General features: G+C 42.6%; 2 protein-coding genes across 19 annotated transcripts in view; both read left to right on the top strand.

Moving 5' to 3' along the window:
• MGA (MAX dimerization protein MGA) overlaps window positions 1-8,053 on the top strand; it is a 166,543-nt gene extending 158,490 nt beyond the window's left edge. For all 15 annotated transcript variants that reach the window (XM_027066982.2, XM_027066981.2, XM_027066984.2 and 12 more), the window contains 4 exons: window positions 1,006-1,117; window positions 1,406-1,639; window positions 2,751-2,927; window positions 4,286-8,053. In XM_027066982.2, the coding sequence (XP_026922783.2) occupies window positions 1,006-1,117; window positions 1,406-1,639; window positions 2,751-2,927; window positions 4,286-5,553 (1,791 nt within the window). In that variant the 3' untranslated portion in view covers window positions 5,554-8,053. The remainder of the gene's footprint in view (window positions 1-1,005; window positions 1,118-1,405; window positions 1,640-2,750; window positions 2,928-4,285) is intronic.
• Window positions 8,054-8,779: 726 nt separating this feature from the next.
• The window catches only part of MAPKBP1 (mitogen-activated protein kinase binding protein 1), a 56,640-nt gene continuing 44,403 nt past the window's right edge, over window positions 8,780-21,016 (top strand). For 2 of the 4 annotated variants that reach the window (XM_053224143.1, XM_027066994.2), the window contains exon 1: window positions 15,408-16,383. In XM_053224143.1, the coding sequence (XP_053080118.1) occupies window positions 16,087-16,383 (297 nt within the window). In that variant the 5' untranslated portion in view covers window positions 15,408-16,086. Of the gene's footprint in view, window positions 12,453-15,407; window positions 16,384-21,016 lie in introns of those variants that run through there. The other 2 variants (XM_053224144.1, XM_015064899.3) reach the window with 2 other exon arrangements.

Raw genomic sequence — 21,016 nt, 5'->3', positions numbered from 1 at the left:
GTTTATTTTTGAGAGAGCGAGAGAGAGAGAGAGGCAGACTGCAAGCAGGGGAGGGGCAGAGAGAGAGGGAAAGACAGAATCAGAAGCAAGCTACAGGCTCTGAAATGTCAGCACAGAGCCCGATGCGAGGCTTGAACATGAGATCATGACCTGAGCCAAAGTTAGACGCTTAATCGACTGAGCCACCCAGGCACCCATTAAGGTTTTTTTTTTAAAGTTTGTTTTGAGAGAGAGGGAACAGGAGCGGGGTAGGGGGGACAGAGGGAGGGAGGGAGAGAGAGAGAAAAAGAGAGAGAGAAAGAAAGAAAAGAAAAGAAAAGAAAAAAGAAAATCCCAAGCAGGCTCTGCACTGTGCTCCAATGTGGGGCTTGAACTCACGAACCTCAAGATCATGACCTAAGCTGAAATCAAGAGTCAGATGCTTACCTGACTGAGCCACCATGCACATGCCCTGTAGGAGGTGATTTTAAAGTTGATTATTACAGGCGCCTGGGTGCCTCATTTGGTTGAGCATCCCACTTTGGCTCAGGTCATGATCTCCTGGTTTGTGGGTTCGAGCCCTGTGTTGGGCTCCTGGAATCTGCTTTAGATTCTGTGTCTCCCTCTCTCTGCTCCTCCCCTGCTTGATATCTCTCCCTCCCTCCCTCCCTCCCTCCCTCCCTCCCTCTCTCTCTCTCTCGTCTCTCAAAAATAAAATCTTAAAAGGAAAGTAAAGTTGATTAAAATCAAAGCAGAGTAAAATGTTTTATATCTCCTTGTAGTAGTAGAAATACCTGTGAACCACTCAGTGATGCTCTTTGGAAATAATCATGTTTCTTAGAAGAATAAGCCAGAAAACCTCCTGCAGTTTGATAAGTTTCCGAAGCATCAAGAATTGTTTCAAATGACATTATAAAGTTTTCTAAAATACTCGTCAAACTTTTTTCATTAAAGAAATTGAGTAGGCCTTACCTGTTCTTAGGAAAGAGCGAATCAATTTACATGACATTAATTTCTTGTTTGTAGGCATTCAGCGAAATTCAGGGACTAACAGATCAGGCAGACAAATTGATAGGACAGAAAAATCTCCTGACTCGAAAACGGAATATTTTGATACGGAAAGTATCATCTCTTTCAGGTGAGATATGTGAATGATCTCTGGTAAAGAATATAATATAACGTCTTTAGTGAGGAGTAATTCTTAGTAGACTTTTCAGATATTACTTAGTTTATGGCTTGGTTCCCAGAGTTAACAGTAGAGTTACCTTTTGATTGGGTGAGGTGTTTCTTCTGGAATATAATCATTCTTGCTTTCCATAATTTTGGGGAATATAGTTAAATCAACTGGATTTCAGTTGACCCTATTTCCTATTATGTGGGGTCATATAATGAGCCGTGTGATGGTTTATTCCTTATCAACCTATAGGTAAGACAGAAGAAGTGGTCCTGAAGAAGTTAGAGTATATTTATGCAAAACAACAAGCACTAGAGGCACAAAAAAGAAAAAAGAAGATGGGATCAGATGAGTTTGATGTGTCTGCCAGAACTAGCAAACAGCAGGAAGGATCTTCTGCATCATCTGTAGATGTTGGACAGATGTTTATAAATAACAGGAAGGGGAAACCTTTGATTCTTTCCAGAAAAAGAGACCAGGCCACAGGTAGGAGGGACATGTTTTGCTTTTCTTAATGTAGGTGAACATCAGTTTAATTCAGTGGACTGAGTCTTTTTTTGGCCATAATTTTAGATTTAATTAAATGAATTAAAGATGGGTTGTATAAAAAACATTAACCACATTAGATTTTAGTTTCTAACTTTATACATTCAAGTAAATCCTAAGAAGTTACCAGTTATGGTAACCTGTAAAACCTACTTTTGATAGCAGTCAGGTTATTCTAATGTTTCAGTGATTATTTTTTTAAGTTGTCATCTTTTCAGACTTTAATACGTAAACTCTTGATTTCCCCGTAATTCTGTTCACAAGTTGAGGAAGTTTGGGTCTTTATTTGTCGTGCTGAAACTAATAAATTGGAATTAAAAAAAAAATCAATTTTGTTGAGTCAGGCTCCATTTTCATCAGATTGCCCATCAATCAGTTGCTGTTAAGGAGCAAAAGTAAATTGGTTTTAAGTTCTTGTTCTCTCCTATCTTGATTTTGGAAATGAGGCTATATTGATTTTATATTACTTGTTTATATTCTTAGAGAATAGTGTATCCTTTTTTACTCTTTGGGTGGCCCATTTTATCAACCAGGATATCTAAGAGAAAAGTAGCGATGGATACTAAAATATGAGTTAGTTTTAACATTGCAGATTCAAATGATGTGATTGCTACGAAAAGATTTTAATGATCATTTTGTCTAGTCCACCTCATTTCATAGATAGAAAAGCTAGAGGTTTGAGAGCTAGAAACTTAAAGTACTTTGTTAGAGGTGTATAAGGAAAGCAAGCCTGGGGATAGGATTTTGCATGCCTTTATCCTGATTCACTGTCAAGACTATTGGGACCATTCTGTTGAAAAAGTGGTTCCTTAGCTCTTTTCCTCAACATAAGTTCTGTCCCTTAGGAGAATCCGTGGACAGATAACCCATTACACAGTGAAAAGTGGTCAAAAAATAAATTCCCAGTTGAGGCACCCTAACTAAATTTGAAATTTTACCCTTTGCCTTTTAAGTCAATGTGTGGTTTTAGGGATATTGCCTTGGCTTCTAGGCTATATTAGCATTAATTGCAGACCTTTTATCCTGAACAAATTTCTCATTTTCCTTACAGAAAATACCTCACCCTCTAACACTCCACACACCTCTGCCAACATCGTGATGACTCCGCAAGGGCAATTGCTCACCTTAAAAGGTCCTTTATTCTCAGGACCAGTGGTAACTGTTTCTCCTGCTCTCTTAGAAACCGATCTGAAGCCTCAAGCTGCCACCAGTGCTGTGGCTCAATCAGGTATGTTGTAAGTATTGTCCTCTATGGGTAGTAAAAAAGTTATCCCTGATATCTCACTGTGAGAGAGAAAGCCTTTGAATGTGTTCTGTAACGATAAGATCTCTTATGTTTGCATTTGCCTTGGAAAGAGATGACCCTCTTTTTAAATTTTTTTTTTTTTAGCGTTTATTTATTATTGAGGGACAGAGACAGAGCATGAGCAGGGGAAGGGCAGAGAGAGAAGGAGACACAGAATCCGAAGCAGGCTCCAGGCTCCGAGCTGTCAGCCTAGAGCCCGACGTGGGGCTTGAACCCACAAACTGCTAGATCATGACCTGATCTGAAGTCGGACGCTTAATTGACTGAGCCACCCAGGCGCCCCTGACCCTCTTTTTAGAACATGTTTGGCTCTATTGATTTTTTTTTTTTTTTTTAAACATGGGATTGGGAACTCCTTTGTGATTTTTAGTTAATTCTGAATAGGAAAAACACTGAAAATATTTGAAAGTAAAAGGAAGATGAGGAGTCATTGTTTAGTTTTTGGCTTTGACAAATACTTATCAATCTTATGTGGTATTCTGAGATGGTGCACTCCTAGGTTACCAGCCGGATTCAGTTTGAGCATGACTCCCTTTTGGGGATAAGGAGTAGAGTTGGAAAGGAAGTCTCACTTTGATGATTTAGGTTTCAGGCACCTAAATTTCTGTTAAGGCAGAAGGGTATCTTTATCAGTACTAATATTGTTAAACTCATTCTGGAGTGGTCATCTTTTCTTTTACAGTGCTGCCTCTAGGGCTTTGTTTTTCCCTCAGAGTAGCAGTTAATTGGGTGAACAGAATCAAGATGCATGTCTGCCTCAGTATAAAGAATTAACCGGGGAGCTTTCCTATAAAATATTAAATAAAACTTTTAATATCAAAGAATATTAAGCAGTCCTTTGGTTAGTCCTTTTTACCTATTTTCTTAGGTTGTTTTTTTTTTTTTCCTTTTTTTCCTAATGTTTATTTTTGTGAGTGAGAGAGAGCATGAGTGGGGGAGGGGCAGGGAGAGAAAGAGGGAGACACAGAATCCGAAGGACGCTCCAGGCTCTGAGCTGTCAGCACAGAGCCCGACGCGGGGCTTGAACTCATGAACCACGAGATCATGACCTGAGCCGACGTCAGACGCTTAACCAACTGAGCCACCATGCGCCCCTACCTATTTTCTTGTTAAGCTAGGTCTCCATAATTTGAAGAACTAATAGTTCCTTTCATCTTTTTGATAAAAGTAAACTGGTGAATTTTGACTACCAACTTTCTGAGAGATCTCAGGTCATTGGGTATGAATGAGAGAGGAATGCTTACTGCTGTAGAACTAAATGAATTTTTTTCCCCCCCCAGAAAATGACGACTTATTTATGATGCCAAGAATTGTTAATGTGACATCATTGGCCACAGAGGGAGGTTTGGTAGATATGGGTGGCAGCAAATATCCTCATGAAGTTTCTGATGGCAAGCCACCTGACCACCTGAAAAGTACTGTCAGGAATGAAGATAACTCCTTTGAAGATTCGGGTAGAATTTCTTCCAGAGGCAGCCATAGAGATGGCAGAGTGGCACTGGGTCCAACACCAGTTTTTCTGGCAAATAAAGATTCTGGTTTTCCACAAATAGTTGATGTTTCCAGTATGCAAGAAGCACAAGAGTTCTTACCCAAAAAGATTGCTGGTGAAATGAGAGGTATTCAATATAAATGGAAAGAGTGTGAATCTAGACGGGAGAAACTGAAGCCAAAGGAGTCCACATTTCATAAATTGAAGATGAAAGATCTCAAAGACTCCAGTATAGAGATGGAACTGAGAAAGGTAGCATCAGCTATAGAGGAAGCAGCGCTGGATCCCGGCGAACTGCTAACTAATATGGAAGATGAGGATGATACTGATGAGACACTGACTTCTCTGCTCAATGAGATTGCCTTTCTTAATCAGCAACTAAACGATGACTCTGTTAGCCTGGCTGAACTGCCCAGCTCTATGGATACGGAGTTCCCAGGGGATGCTCGACGGGCTTTTATCAGTAAACTTCCTCCTGGGAACCGAGCGACTTTCCAGGTTGGCCACTTGGGAACTGGTTTGAAAGAGTTGCCTGATGTACAAGGGGAGAGTGACTCTGTCAGTCCTCTCCTCTTGCACTTGGAAGATGATGACTTTTCTGAGAATGAAAAACAACTTGCAGAACCAGCGTCTGAGCCAGATGTCCTTAAGATTGTTATCGACTCTGAGATAAAGGATTCCCTCCTTTCTCACAGGAAAGCCAGTGATGGAGGGAAGAGTACTTCTGGTGTCCCTGCAGAGCTTGAAAATGTGTCCTCACCTCCCATCCTACACATGAAGGCTGGCCTAGAGAACAACAGCACAGATACTTTGTGGAGGCCTATGCCAAAGTTAGCACCTCTAGGTTTAAAAGTAGCTAATCCTTCTAGTGATACAGATGGTCAGGGTCTCAAGGTGATGCCTTGTTTGGCACCTATAGCTGCCAAAGTTGGACACAAAATGAACTTAACAGGGAATGACCAGGAATGCCGGGAGAGCAAGGTGATGCCTACATTGGCACCTGTTGTGGCCAAATTGGGCAACTCTGGGGCCTCACCAAGTTCTGCAGGGAAATGAACTTTCCTGTCCTCAGGCAGAAGCCAGGCTATGAGGGAAACCTCCTTTCTCTGTAGGCATCTGTTTATTTGTGTCATGGAACTGTGATCCTTGACTTTGATGCAGTGGATGATGGTAGAGAAAGGGGGGTAGGGTGCTGACCTCGGTATAAGAAATTACTACTATGAAATTCTGATCATGTTAAAATGTGTTACCTCACTTGTGGTGCTGGGTCTCCTCATCCTCTCTAAGAAGATGTGATCCATTACTGAACACGAGGTGCCCCTCTTACCCAAGGAATTCATAACAAGACTCTAGGTCCATAGTGGTTCCTAGTTCTTCCCTCCCAGAGAAAAAGCTGCTTGAGACTTTGCAGTTGTTATGGGCTGAGTTGTAGTGGATAGCTATTGTTTATGTGGCTTAAGTCTGAAATCCAAGGAATGTGATGCACTCGGGCAAAGGGATCCAGAAGAGAGTTTTTAGTTGGTGGTTCGAGTAGGGTGAGAGAGGATGGGTACCATGGAATACCAAAGTGAAATGCTTTGTGTCATTCAGCAAAATATTCTCTTCTGTCATATCCCAAGTAGCTTCCATTTCCTTATCTTTCAATCAGAATTACAAATCCAAGCCTTCTGGTAAAGTAGGAATGCTTTTAACTTTTATTACTGAGGTGATTATTTTCAGATGTTAAAATACTAGCTCTCCCTTACTGTCTGAGTGTTGAAAAGACATTTCACGGTACCAGGGGTTTCTACCTGGGATACATATTTTGGAAGTAGGCATGGAGGGAGCCCTCCCCTTTTCACATATCACATCACTCAAGAGACAGCTAGAATGAAAAGCATTCCCTGCCCAGACCAGAGACCGTGGCCAAAACAAAAAAAATTGTGGGGCTGGATATTTCCCAAATCAAACCAGCCTCCTGGTGCTTGAAGGTTTCATTCACTTTTACCTGCACAGGATGTAAAGGAAAGAAAAGTCACAGTAGGCACTCTTTACCAGGGAAATGAGGCAGTATTTGAATCACAAGATATATTTTTTATTACCTGCTACCATGGATTCAATGATCTGTAGAGCTTTTTCACTCGTAAGCTGTCAGGGTATGAAGGACTGACAGCCTGTAAAGATAAAGATATTTATATTTTTGTATAGTTGTTTTCATAGATTTCTCAAAGGCTGAAGTTTTCAACCTAGAAGATGAGATTTGTATTGAGTATAGAAATGATGTTTCCTATCTAGTTTGTAAATAATCATGGTGCACTTGAGGGGTCTCTTAGAAACTCCTGGGGGCAAGAATCACTATTCTGAAAATGTATAGATTGGGATTTAGCTGCTGCATTTTGCCTTTCTTAAATAATTATATTTTGGAATGTAACCCCTGTTCTGTCTTCATTGACAGGATTTGCTTGTGTTGTGAAACACTAACACAAGAGCTTCCAGTGCCTGGGCTGTGCCTAGGTGATGCTATTTCTTCTACATCCCCCTTGCCTTCTTTATGCCAAATCCCACTCAGCAGATCTTCAGATGTAGGTTGTTGAGGCCAGCTTTGGAATAGTTCTAGCCAGTGAATTAGTACTTCCATGGTTGGTTCCCTTTCTAGTAACTCTGGTAATTAGATTGAAAAGGGTGGAAAAATTTCCTCTGCAATTGCAGTGGGAGCAAATTCTTTGTTGTTATTGTGCTACTTGCCTTTCTAGACCTGCTCATCAGCATTCAACCTTCCCTCCTCTAAAAGTTACTGAAGAAGCTTGAAGTAGGTAATGAGTGCCCCTTAGCTTCTCATTATCCCTCCCACTATTTACCCAGCAGAGTTCATTCAATGCCTTAGCCAAGGAGTCCAGCACCTGTCTCCCCTGCTAATAATTGACCTTGGAGATCCTAGTATTTTAATCCAGGTATAGCAGTTTCCCATTATTAACTTGCTTGTCTCATCCTCACATTTCCTCCTGACTTCCCAAGGCTCTTGTTAATGGCTTTTGAGGGTCAGCCAAGGAGAAGGCAAGTGAGTGAATAATCCTCAGGAAAAGAAGGACCATTCTGCTTCTGAACACTTTTCCCTTTTTAGAAGAAAGTAAAGAGGTAATAATCAGTTCTTCATGCAAAGATATTTGACTCTGTTCATGAGAGATGTACAAAGATGGAAATGAGAGATGATTCCAGGTCTGCAAGAAGGCTGCAGATGTCATTACAAACTCCCAGGATAATGGTGTTTTCAAGACCTCTTAGAACGAGTAAGTTGTGAAGGCTAATTTGAAGGAGGGCTCTATCTTCAGAACAGTCCGGCAGTCTTGACAGAAATCTCAAATCTCCAAAAACTCCTACCCTTTAACCTTACCCCAAGAGAAACTGATCTATGAAAATGACATGTGTGATTGTGAAAGATGTAGTTGAGTGAGAGGAGTTGAGGAACTGGGAGGATAGTGAGCTCTCACCCTAACACTATAAGAAGCATGATCTCAGTAGACCAATAATTCGCCTTTTTATACATCTGTAAATAAATGGAATGTTTTTAAGAATATAATTATGTCAGATTTAGCCTTTTCTTTTATATATTAAATATATATCTTTCCTTTTCTGCTTTTGAAAAATGACTATTTTTTTAGAAACGTAAGAACAGAAGTTTGGTGAGTGGAAGGCAGAATGTATAAACTTGAAATAAATAAATCAGTTATAATAATGAAAGGAGGACTTGGTGTTGGGAGGTTTTTGCTGAGTTGGAGTAGAGAAATCTAATACCCGGAGTCATTTGAGAGAGGTACCACTGAAGTAATTTTATCATAGGAATTCCTTACTGTTTTCAAAGTTTCTGACCTGCCATTTGGAGAGATTTTTGCTAATCCTTGTAGCGTGTTTTACATGGAGACTTCAAAAATTTCCACAAATTGACAGCAAATGTTCGTCTCAAGAAGTTGTTCAACAGTGAGGAAAGACTAGCCTCCTAATACCAATGTGTGCAAGGTAATATATCTGTTACCTTAGAGAATAACAGGACATAAACACAATCTCAGGGGCTAAGGACAGATGTTTTTAAAGCAAGATACATGTTAACTAGTATCACGATTTACGAAAGATTTTATTTATTAAAGGGGTCCTTTAGACATTGCACTACTCTAAGATCACATGGTACAGTGTTTTGTGTTTTTTTCCTCTTCTAATTCTAATGGTTTTAGATATTAAGGAATGGGATCAGGTGAATTGAGAGGTAAATGCACTTTGCAGACGGGTCTGAAAAATGGTGATAACCCTTGTTCCTCATGCCCACATTAAAAAACAATGCATAGAGTAGGCTGCACATTTTCAGGTACTTCTGTAGAGAATGATGGATAACAAGAATCTGAGTACATTTCTTGCACAAAATGGTTGATTTTGAAGAAAGTGGTTGTAAGGGCATCAGTACTTCATGTTACTGTTGTATTACCTCTAATGAAATTTTACATAAATATGAATGGCTGGAAACAGAGGAGATTAAAGCTGAGGTATACAAGACTCACTGCCATTTGGAGAAAAAAAAGATCAGTCAAAAATGCATTTTTGAAACTAAGAGGGAAATAATTTGATATGTACAACTTTTAAGCTGAGGCATAACTGACTGAACTGCTCTGCAGAGATATACAACCATTGAGTAATAGTGTAATGGAGGCGTGTGTGGAGGGTGAGAAGGCTAAACCACAAAATGATTTGGGAATTTTGAGACAAATCTAAGCTCTACTAAATTCTTCTATCAATACAAACTCTGCTATTAGAAGAGATTTTGTTAAATAAGAAAGCAGTCTTGGAAGCATTGTTTTGAGATCCATTCTGTTTCCAACTGCAAGCATCAATCACAGCTGTCCGACAGTGCCTTGCATGTAAAGGTGCTCAATAAATAATTGAATTGATGAGCAAATGTTTACTCCAGCCTGTTTTCCAGGGTCTTATAATTGCACCTTTTTGCATGTTAAGCCTAGGGTGAATTTTAAAATCTGATCTAATGAGCATAGTGCAAAACAGACAATTGTATATATCCATTCCCAGACAGAATTTTAAAATCTGACAACCATGTATGTTTAGGACATACACAAGCAGAATAAAAAGTGAAATAGTGTATGGATGGTGAAATACTTAATATAAGGGTCAAGTGCATTTGGAGGGTGGGTTGGGAATTATTTGAAGAAAAGGGAAGAATGGTTTTATTCACACTGGACTTGGGACTGCTATTTTCTGAGGAATTAAGCATGGGAACAGTCTAGATCCTATTCCCATATTGACTATTCAGAAGCTGCAGGGTACCTAGACAAATGTACTAAATGGTGAAGAATTGATAATATGTGGTTTTGGCCTTGGACCGGGAGTACCCAGATTCTAGACTTAGAATATCTCATTACACTGTTCTCAGTTTTATCGCCTCGATCATTTTAGACAATGAAATTAGCTTGGATTTGCCTCTACAACTTGAGCTTCAGATGAGAGTAATTTGGGGAACATTTTTTCTAAGGGGGTAAACCAGGGTACCTTTGGACAGGAAATGACCAATGACACTTTGTAAGCCCATTCACCTGGCCACAAGTGGTAAGTGAGAAAACCAATAGTGGACACAAAAATCTGGAGAGAATTAGGGAGACTCTTGAGTGTGGAGGCAGCAGTTGGTTGGGCATGTAGCACACAAGTAAGGACAGCAGGTGGCACTATTTATTAGTGTTACATTGGCTGCTACCCCCTTGGAGGTAAAAGTAGCAAGAAATTTAAAGAACCAACTCCCATTTAATACTCTTGGTGGCTGACCCTTGCTTCTCTCCTTCAAATTTGAGAAGTAAATGTGAAAATCCCATTTTGTGTGTAGTGGAAGGGTAGGAAACCTCATGCCATCTAGGTGCCTTTCCTGATTTTTGTTTCAACTTGTGAGCTTTGCAGATCTCATTTTTAAGTACATGGCTACCATACACACAAGCACATACCTCTGCCAAATGGCTATACAAGGAATGGGTTTAGGGGTCCTAATCCTTTTGCTGACATGTCATCTCCCCCAGGGGTTCCAAAGGTTTGGATAGGGTGAGACATATCCGTGTACGGTTTCTCTGGGGCCCAAGTCTTTTGGCTCACATTAACCTTTCCATAGGTAATTTCTTGAAGTAGCAATGAGGCCAAAAGGCTTCTAGGAAATAAACTCAGGTTGAGACACCTATGGAATAATATGAGTGTTTCTGTGCGCGCGCCACTCCGCACCCCCAGGATGAGCTCGAAAAAATATTATCACTAAATATAGTGCCAACAAGCTTGACCGTGACCTCGCCAAAGCAACAGTACTAGGGAAAAGGAGCAAATCTTGACATGAACAAATAAAAGATCTGGAGCAAGAAAGTCTGTTAACTCCAGGTGAGAGAGCGTGGTGAGACATTGGAGCCTAAAGGAAACATGTTATTTCACAGGCACATTCACTTGTCTCTCCCTTCCCTCGCACACCTGAAGTTCAGTTCATGGCTGTCATCTCCCGCCCCCTTTCGATCATGGCCAATCAGGTTGCCCAGTTCAAAACATTTCTTAGCGATCTTAAGAGCTATTCAGGAGTCATTTGCACGCAGGTCTACGCGCCGGGAAGGCGGTGAGCAGAAACGATTCTAACCGCTTTAAATCCCAGCACTTGGGGGTCGATGGGAGCAGACCCTTAAAGCTGTACTTCAATCTTGTAATTTTGAGCAAGGAGTTGGTTTTGGCTAAGGTCTCTCGGGCCTCTCAAATGCCAACCGCAGCACCATGGGGGCGTGGTTAATGTCTTGTTGGGACTCAGGGAAGTACAGTTCTCTGGAGGACGAGGCCTGATAATACCATAAAAGGCTGGTTGTCTCACTTCTGAAGGCACGTTCGTTGACCTTCCTTTAGGAGCGATACCCGCGATTGCCCTGTGCGGAACCCTTAGTTCTCGAGTCTTGTCTCTGCTTCCTAGCTTCATTGGCTCCGCCTCCATAAGCCTTACTGGTCCACTCTCAGAACGCCCTCCTGGATACAGACCGCACCCCCTCGCCTCGACTCCGCCTCACCAGCCCGTAGCTTGGCCCAGGCGGTAGTTCGCGTTTTGAGCCGTTCGTGCCACCATAGCTGCTGCTGCTGCTGCCGCCGCGGAGCTGAAATCGCAGAGCGCGATGCCTGAGGGCGCTGTGAGCGGGGTGGCCCCCGCGCCCTGGGGCTGGTGAGGCTGGGCCCGAGCGGGGGCGCTGGCGAGTAGCTGGGGCTGCTGAGGGAAGTGAAAGAGAAGGGTCCAGTCTCCTGCGGAGGGCCAAGGGTCGGGGTGGGGGAGGGAGGCTCCCGTGGCAGAACTGGTTGCCGGGCCACAGCGAGCCCCGCCGCGCCGAGTGTCCCCACGGCCGCCAGCTCAGGTGTCCAAAGCCCCCGGCGGGACTCCTCAGTGGCCTAGGCGGCCTCCTTTTTTAGACACCGCAGTTGCCATGGGAACAGTTGGGCATTAACGGGGACCAGACCAACCACTAGCCCTGCTAGGGCCAATCCCATCCCTCCGGCTAAACGCCTTTGGCAGGCGTGGGCCTGGCATTTCTTTGCAGCTCAGGCTTCCCCCCCCCCCCCTTTTTTCATGGGTTTGTCCTTCAGATGTAACAAACAGCGCGGTGCTAGAAGGCAGGTATGAGAAAGAGGGAGAGGGTAATACCTAGAGATAATAGCTGCAGACACGACTAGGCAGAAGGTAAGGTGGCCTCTGCCATCTCAGGTCAGTGGGAGGGCATACTGGAAGGACCTGTGGAGTGGGAAGGCAGTGCTGCTTTTGAGACAAGTCCCAAGATTGGGCCAGGAACTGTCCCTTGGGGCTCCTCATCATGATGGCTGTGGAAGGGTCAACCATTACCAGCCGGATCAAGAACCTACTTCGATCCCCATCCATCAAATTACGCAGGAGTAAGGCAGGAAACCGGCGAGAAGACCTCAGCTCCAAGGTGAGTCCTGGTATTGGGAGGCACCCCTTTCCAAGCCTCCCCTCCTCTGCTCCGTGTTCCTCTTTTGCCTTCCTCTTTCTTAGGAAAGAGGAGAACTAGAAGCTCCTGTTGGCTCTAAAGGAGCAAGTGTGCCCATTTCTGCCCCTTAAGAAAACAATGATTGGGTTTTAGGTTAAAGGAAGCAGCAGTGGGCATGGTGAGATTTCTCCATGAAGACGAATAGGAGGAAGGCAAGCTGGATTCAGTTGTGGCCTCACTACAAACCAAGTCTGTGCTTGGGGAAGCCAGTTCATAATTGATGACTCCGTTTCCCTTCTTGGAAGAGGGTAGTGGGACCACATATCCTGTGAAGGGCTGAGTTGTGACTAATGTAGCTGCAGGTGTTAGTGTCACAACTGAGGTTATGCAAGACAGGAGTAGCAGAATGAACACCTAGTTTGAGGAATTGATTTGGCAAATGCGTTTGCCTGGGGTCAAAACAAATTTATTTGCCTTTTCTAGAAACCTAAATTAATTTAACTGGAGCCTCTTGGCTTCTTAGGAATGATAACATGCAAGGAGCCTGGTATCTACCAGTAAAACAGACCTCCTGGTTTGTCCTTGAACATTGCCTATCTCATTCACTCTCTGCCAAGAGCCACATCCCACCCTGCCGCAGAAGTTCCTCAGAGGCCTAGTCCCTTTCCATCCCCTCACTTGTCTGAGTATTGGCTTTATGCTTTCTTCAACTTTGTTGAGCCTCCACAATTTTGGGAATACAAAAGTAGACTAAATTTATTTAATCCCTAAAAGAATCTGGGACTTTGTTCCCACAGGATCAGATTAGACTTTTGTGCCATATTAGCAGCCTATAAACACAGTAGCCTTGTGTGGTGCAGGATTGCTACAGGGAGAGGCATTTGAGACAGCAGCATTTTACTGCCTTGCCTGTATCTCTTCAGAGATGAATAAAGCCAGTGAGGAATGATTTAGAGTGCTAATGTACAACATGGCAGGATTGTGGGAGGACTTAGTTCAGATCTCTATCCTTTAGCAGAACCTTACTTGGATTTGGTCAGAGGGAGAACAGCTTTCCTGTATGTTTCAGCAGGATGTTTCAATTCAGTTGAAATTGGCTATAAGGTTCCATGGCAGTGGAGATAGTGACCTATATTAGGAGTCTAATAGGAGTTCATTGTTCGTATTCTGCAGAGGTAGGAGTATGTGCCTGGAACTTAGACACTGTCTTAGATTTGACAGTGTTCACTCACTTACTATGTTGGATCATTCTTAGTGCTGCAAGCGCTCTTATTCTTGGCTGATAACTTGACAGTGACTACCACTATTAGAGCAATCTTCTCATATCTTTTGACCTCTTTTTCTGGCCAAGAGTGGTATAGGTAGTAGAAATGTATGATGGGAGTTGATTCTTCAGTGTTAATACTTACTATAATTTTGGTCTGGAATCCAGAGGTACTGTCACCATTCTTTAAAACTTCCCATATCACTCATCACTAATGCATTCAACAAATGCTTATTGTGTGCCTGTTATGTGTGGAATCAGTGATGAGTAAAATATCCTGGCCATCCAAGAGCTTGTGGCTAGGGGCACCTGCGTGGCTCAGTACCTTAAGGGACCCTTGGTCTCAGCTTAGGTCTTGATCTCAGGGTTGTGAGTTCAAGCCTTGTGTTGGGCTCTGCCCTGGGCAGGAAGCCTACTTAAAAAAATAATAATTCTAAGAGCTTGTGGCTAGTCAGACCAACAAATAATTACAACATGGCATGTTGAGTGCTTGTCTTAGAAGTAAGCCTAGAGGTGTTAAGGGCAGCACAGGGGACGGATCAGCTTAGGGCAATTAGGAAAGACTTCAGAGAGCTTGGGATGCTTGAACTGTGAGTCCTGAGGCAAGAGAGGAGGAGAAACTCTCTAGGAAGACAGTGAAAAAGAGAATCCTTGTGGCATCACCATTAAACATCCCTGTTTCAAATAGGAATTCAGTGGTTCCGACTGCTTTAAATGGCTTTGTTTGTCCTAGAGCTGTGAATGAGGGGAATACTTAGCTGAAGTTGAATGACTCTTGAATAGTCTGACAGTAAGAGGGCTTATGTCTCTTTTTTAGCACCCAAAAGTATTTGCTGTCTTTGTGTGCCTAGGACCCTACAGATGCCTGACCACCCCCCACTCCTTATTGAAGACTCTACCTAAGATGACTCTAAAAGCCTGCCCTGTAGCAGTCCATCTAGGATCTGATGTATAAAGCTTAGTGAGCTGCTCTAATGTGCGTTGGCTGTGGGTAATCATGGTAGCAGTCAGAAAGCTTGTGATTCACAGATAACTAACTCTGAAATAAAATTTGAAGACCAGAAGACATAGGCCTTTGAGGATGGTTGTAGGGGGCAAAGAAGGTGGTGACAGAGGGCCTTTGTGGAGCTCTTACCTCAGATAGCCTGCTGCTTTGAGTCATATTGTTCCTCCTGTCTAAAGTAGCCTTTTCACCAAATTCTCCACTTACTTTTAGGTCCAACTCTATATTTGCTGGAGCCATAGAGCCTTCTCTGAGTAGTCCCGTACCTTGGGACCAATCTCTAATTGTTCTTTTATGTATGTCTTCATTTCTTTCTTTCTTTCTTTCTTTCTTTCTTTCTTTCTTTCTTTCTTTCTTGTGAAATTTTAAAATATTTATTTATTTTTGAGAGAGAGAGAGAAAAACAGAGCACAAGTGGGGGAGGGGCAGAGGAAGGGAGACACAGAATCTGAAGCAGGCTTCAGACTCTGAGCTGTCAGCACAGAGACCCAAGGCAGGGCTTGAACCCATGAACCATGAGATCATGACCTGAGCTGAAGTTGGAGGCTTAACCAACTAAGCCACCCAGGCACCCCTGTATGTCTTTCTTTTTACTTTTTACTTTTTTTAATCTTTATTTATTTTTGAGAGAGAGAAAGACAGAGTGTGAGTGCGGGAAGAACAGAGAGAGAGGGAGACACAGAATCCCAAGCAGCCTCCAGACTCTGAACTGTCATCACAGAGCCTGACAGCAGGCCTCAAACTCATGAACTGTGAGCTCATGATGTGAGCCAAAGTCAGATACTTAACCAACTGAGCCACCCAGGTGCCCCTGTGTGTCTTTATTTCTTATGGTCAAGGGCCTTGCTTTTTATTTCTTTCACATCACAATATAGTGTAAGGTATGCAGTAAATACTAAATGAATAAATGAATGAAAAGAATAAATGAATGATGTCAAATATAGTGGGGATAAACGTGGAATTCCAGAAGAATAGGAAATAATTAGGAGCAGATTTGTGACCTCTTTAAAGAGAAATTGAAATTAGGAATAATGTTGAAAAAGAAGTAGAGATGTAGCCTATTTAGGAGTGAAGAGCCCAAGTGAGAAGGGGAAGTACATATATGCAGAAGGTAGTGCTCATGAAAGACTTTTTAATTCAGGAGAGACCTAGTTGAAAATATGGCTTAAATATGGTTAGAAGCTTGAAATGAAAGCCAGTAGAAATGGGGGTTGAGAGTATTGATTGAGAAATGGGTAATTGAGAGCTGGGATTTGTATTAAACTTTCTCTAAGGGAAGGAAGTCTCTGCACTGAGATAGAATTGGAGAAGAGTAATTTGAGGTTTTATGCCAGATCTGCTGAGTCTCGATGAAGTGTAACTCAAAGTTATCAGTTGTAAACACCTTTCAGCTTCAAATCCTGTACAGTTGTCAGTTCTGCCTTTCATCTCAGCTGAGGCTGTGTTTTCCTTCAGCATGTGTGTGCTCCGGGGAGCTAGCCCTCCCCCTCTTTTCTTCAAGCTTCCGGAAGATTTTTATGTGGAAGGAGCTGGGTCGTTTTTCTGTTTTAACAAAGGACAGAAATGGAATGAAGCCGAGCAGGCATGATTTCATTGAGGGATACAAAAGGATTGCCTGTGCTGGAGAGCCGTTAGATTTTGAAAAAGTAAGTGAAGAGGTTTTGAAATCCTCCTCCTCCTCAATAGCCATTTATCCAGTCTGGGGTATGTATTATTCCTTTGAAAACAATGGGCAAGATGACTTGGAGCTTTCTTCTAGTTCTCTGTTTTTATGGATACAGCTCTAATGTTTTCTCTGTCTCATTTTTCCCCACAATTTGCTCATGTCCCATTGTATGGTGGAGCCTTTTCATATGTGGCTCTAAGAAGAGTTTGTGTAGGGGATTTTCATGGAAGAGAAAAAACTGGCAATAATCTAATTTTCGCTTTTGCTTAGTGTTTGAGTCCAGGTATTAGTACTGAAACTTTTTTTATTGTTAAGTTTATTTATTTATTTTGAGAGAGATAGAGTGTAAGCGTGAGCGCAAGCATAAATGGGGGAGGGGCAGAGAGACAGGGAGGGAGAGAATCCCAAGCAGGCCCTATGCTGTCCATGCAGAGCCCAACGTGGGGCTTGATCTCATGATCCTGAAATCATGACCTGAACCGAAATCAAAAGTCAGACACTTAACTGACTGAGCCACCCAGGTGCCCCAGTCCTGAGACTCTTTAATCTGCCTCCTTGGTGGTGGGGAAGCATATTCATTTTCAAAGCATTCATGGATCAATGGTTCAAGCTTGATGGCTCTCGACTTAGGAGAGGAGTCAGGACAGCAGTGAGATAGGATATTTGTGCAGCATTTCAAAAATGCATATTCCTGGGCCCCATCCTAGCTATATGGAATCAGAAGCTCTGGGAATAGAGTTTAGTGGTTGTGGATATATTAAGCTCCACCAGAAGTTCACTGCTGGGTTACGAACCCCTGGCTTAAGTGTTAGGACCCTGAAGTCTTTTGGCTTCATACCCAAGTCCTCATTGAGGCTTCTTGAGGGTATAGAAAGCTAGTCCATTAAGTATACTCTTTTCCTTGAATAGTTATCTCCACTGTGTCTTTTAGACGGATTGCTCTGTAAACTATTATGTCAGAGATAGATCTGAGAGAACTGCCCTGTTGTAGGGTCAGATATGAGGAACTGATAATTGACTTACTAAGACAGATGAGCAGGAATTTCCTCTGTGGGCAGGAATAGGAAACTTTATGATAATATCCCTGAGTCCTGGCCAGTTTTTTATGTCACCATTCCACTACCCACTTCCCTTGGCACTCATAGGAACCCAGAGTTTTTAGTGTTTAATACACACTCCCTGGGCTCCCCACCTACAATTAGATGACAAAGGTTAGAGGGCCCCTGTGGGCAGGAGCCCTGCCGCTCACCAGCCTTTGTGAATGACCTTGGGCAACTTCTTGCTGAGTCTTCTGTCACTGATATATTCCTCAAGTAAGGCTTGTAAAGTGTCTTGAGATCCTCAAAACAGGTGGCGTGCAATGAAAAGTGTGAGGTGTTCTCCTGGTTTTGTTCCTTTGATCTCCGCTTCATTTCTCCTTCCGGTGCCTGCAGCTGCCCTCAGCCTTCAAAGTGATTCTCACTGGAGAGAGAGAGGATTCTTCTCTCACCAGCCCAACTCTTCCTTTGCTGTCTAAAATAGCCCAGGCTGTAAGTTGTCTTGCAAAGCCTTCCCTCATCTACTTGGTCTCACTCATTTCAGAGTCTGACGGCACTGCTGCTTTCCAAGTTTCTTTTCCCCCCTCACTTGTAATTTAAGGCAGGTGTCCCCTGTTGGATCAGTTTGAGTCACTGTCTTATTTCCTGCCCATATTTTGAATGTCTTTGGGGCCATTGGGATTTCTCTGCCTTCACTTCTGTCTTCTCTTTGTCACCTGTGTGTTTTCATTTCTTGACTCGTGAGAAAATGTTGGTAGAAATGAGCCATCAGCCTGACTTCTGTGACCTCTCTGTCAACCCACTGAATCTAAAGTTGGGCTTGTGGCTGTTATCACTGCCCCTTTGTTTGGAAGACAGTCCAGGGCTTGAAATTTGGGACTTTGTTTATTCAAACTAAGCCTCTCTGGGAACGTGGTCTGTTGCATTGTTGTTCTCAGAGTATCTGTTGGTTTTACTCTATGGCTGACTGCAATGTTGGTAAGAAACAAGCTACAGTGTTTTCAGTAGGATTTGTTGTATTATACATCACATTCCCACTGCTACAAGTTAAGTCTCTCCTCTGGGCTCCGTTGTTTAATGCCGGACAAGGCCAGGTTTTCTGTCAGCTTCCTTTTACAGCACTTGTCAGTAGAGTTGTGCAGTGAGAACCCACCTGCTTGGATGTTTGCTGAATCGAGTCCACATTGTAGGTTTTACCTTAACTTCTGTTACCTCTTAAAATTAAAAGAAAGCTCCGGTAGGGGAGGGCCAGAAATAAAGTGAGTATGACAGACACATTGAGCACTGTGGATCTTTAGGGTTGGTATTTTTGAGTGTTCACATTTCCCACACCTTGGTTTCCTTCTTCCCAACAGTTATATCAGCAGGTCTACAATGCTTCTTAATTGGCTATATCATTTTCCTCTTGTTTTGAAGGGCACTTACAGAAGACTGAGTTCACATCACAGGATGGGTATCTCCTCTTAGACTTCTAGGGAGTAAATTCCACCCCCTCTCATTTTATCACACAGAATGTTTGTAATGCTTTTTGTTGCTTCTCTGGTCTATAAAACAGTGTTTTTTTTTAGACTAGATTTCTAAGTTTATATACTTTAATCTCTTCCTAAAACTGGAATGAAGCTGAAGATGGTTTCCCTTCCCTGCCCCTGCTTTCATAGCTGAGATTTAAATTTACTTAAGATCTTGGAACACTTAGTAAAACCACATGGCTGATTTTTTTTTTTTTTCCACTGTGTCACATTCTCTTTTGGAGGAATCCTGAGAAGGGAGTTTCTTAGGTTCTCCTGGATTTGAACATTGCTTCTCATTCATGCTGAGCGCCCTACAATTTCTAACTTCCCATATGTCTCATCAGGCTTTGAGTTTGATATTCCTTTAGTGGTGCCTCTGCTCATTTCCCCATACACTCAGCTGACCCTGTTAAAGGTGCTGGCACTTCAAAAACAAAACACACTTTAAAAAATTATGAAGGGGGCGCCTGGGTGGCTCGGTCGGTTAAGTGTCCGACTTCAGCTCAGGTCATGATCTCACGGTCCGTGAGTTCAAGCCCCGCGTTGGGCTCTGTGCTGACAGCTCAGAGCCCGGAGCCTGTTTCAGATTCTGTGTCTCCCTCTCTCTATGCCTCTCCCCTGTTCATGCTCTGTCTCTCTCTGTCTCAAAATAAACAAACGTTAAAAAAAAATTAAAAAAAAATTATGAAGTATAGCAGATACAGGAAAGTTTGTGAAGTATTATAATATAATATTGTATGTAATTCTAATATAGTCCCCCACGTAATCACCACCCAGAGTCAAGAAATGGAGCACTACCAAGGTGTTGGCAGTTTCTGAGGATGTGATGCTAACAGTGTCATCAAGGTAGGTAAGGGTGGAGATGAGGTTTATGTGTTATGTGGTTAATATGTTTTTTTTTTTAATTTTTTTTAACGTTTATTTTTGAGACAGAGAGAGACAGAGCATGAATGGGGGGGAGGGTCAGAGAGAGAGGGAGACACAGAATCCAAAGCAGGCTCCAGGTTCTGAGCTGTCAGCACAGAGCCTGACGCGGGGCTCGAGCTCACGGACTGCGAGATCGCGACCTGAGCCAAAGTTGGACGCTTAACCGACTGAGCCACCCAGGCGCCCCTAATATGGTTTTTTAACTTAAATCCCAAGGTCTTGATCTTGACTATGTTTTTGCTTTTCAAGTTTCTTTTTTTTCCCCATCCATTATGAATTTGTGCTATTCAACATTCTCAGGCAATGTGCTTACTGGAACCACTTTTTCCAACTTCTGTTGTCAGTGCTTCCTTTCCTTATCTTACTCTCCTAAAATCATACTAGAAATAATAATACTTGTAGTGGTAATAATAACTAACATTTATTGGCTTTTGCTATGTATGTACTGTGCTAAGCATTCTACATATATTATCTCATTCATGTTTTATATCACCCTACAATAAACACTGTCACTGTCACCATTTTGTAGGTGAGGAAACTGATGCTGAGAGGTTAGGTGGGTAGCTGGTGGTTACATAGCCAGTAGGTGGCGGGACTAGGATTCAGACCTCGGCTATCTTAACTACAAAGCCTACCTTAATCTTTTTTTTTTTTTTCTAAATTTCTTTCTTTATATATATTTTTTATGTTTTATTATTTTGAGAGAGAGAGAGCACATGTGCATGAGCGGGGGTGGGGTGGAGAGAGAGAGAGAGACAGAGAGAGAGAGAGAGAGAGAGAGAGAGAGAGAGTCCAAAGCAGACTCCACTCTGCCAGCACCAACCTCGATGTGGGGCTCAATCCTATAACTGTGAGACCATGACCTGAGCCAAAATCAAGAGTCGGATGCTCAACTGACCGAGCCACCCAGATGCCCAACCCACACTTAATCTTGATTCTGTGCCTCTCCCAGGGAGTCTTCGTGTGCACAGTGTGACACTGAGCATATAAGTATGCCTAGTATTGCTATAGCCAAGAGTTGCACCCTGCGTTCAGCTTGGAAAAGGGCAGTACCTGAAAAAATACACCTTTCCCCCAACTTTCCCCATAGAAGTTGATATAATGAATTTCTCAGACTGTTGTGGAGTCATCACTTGGT

This window comes from Acinonyx jubatus, chromosome B3 (genome assembly GCF_027475565.1).
Source record: "Acinonyx jubatus isolate Ajub_Pintada_27869175 chromosome B3, VMU_Ajub_asm_v1.0, whole genome shotgun sequence".
NCBI lineage: Eukaryota > Metazoa > Chordata > Mammalia > Carnivora > Felidae > Acinonyx > Acinonyx jubatus.
The sequence above is the reverse complement of the archived record's forward strand: the minus strand, read 5'-3'. Positions and strand labels throughout refer to the sequence as shown.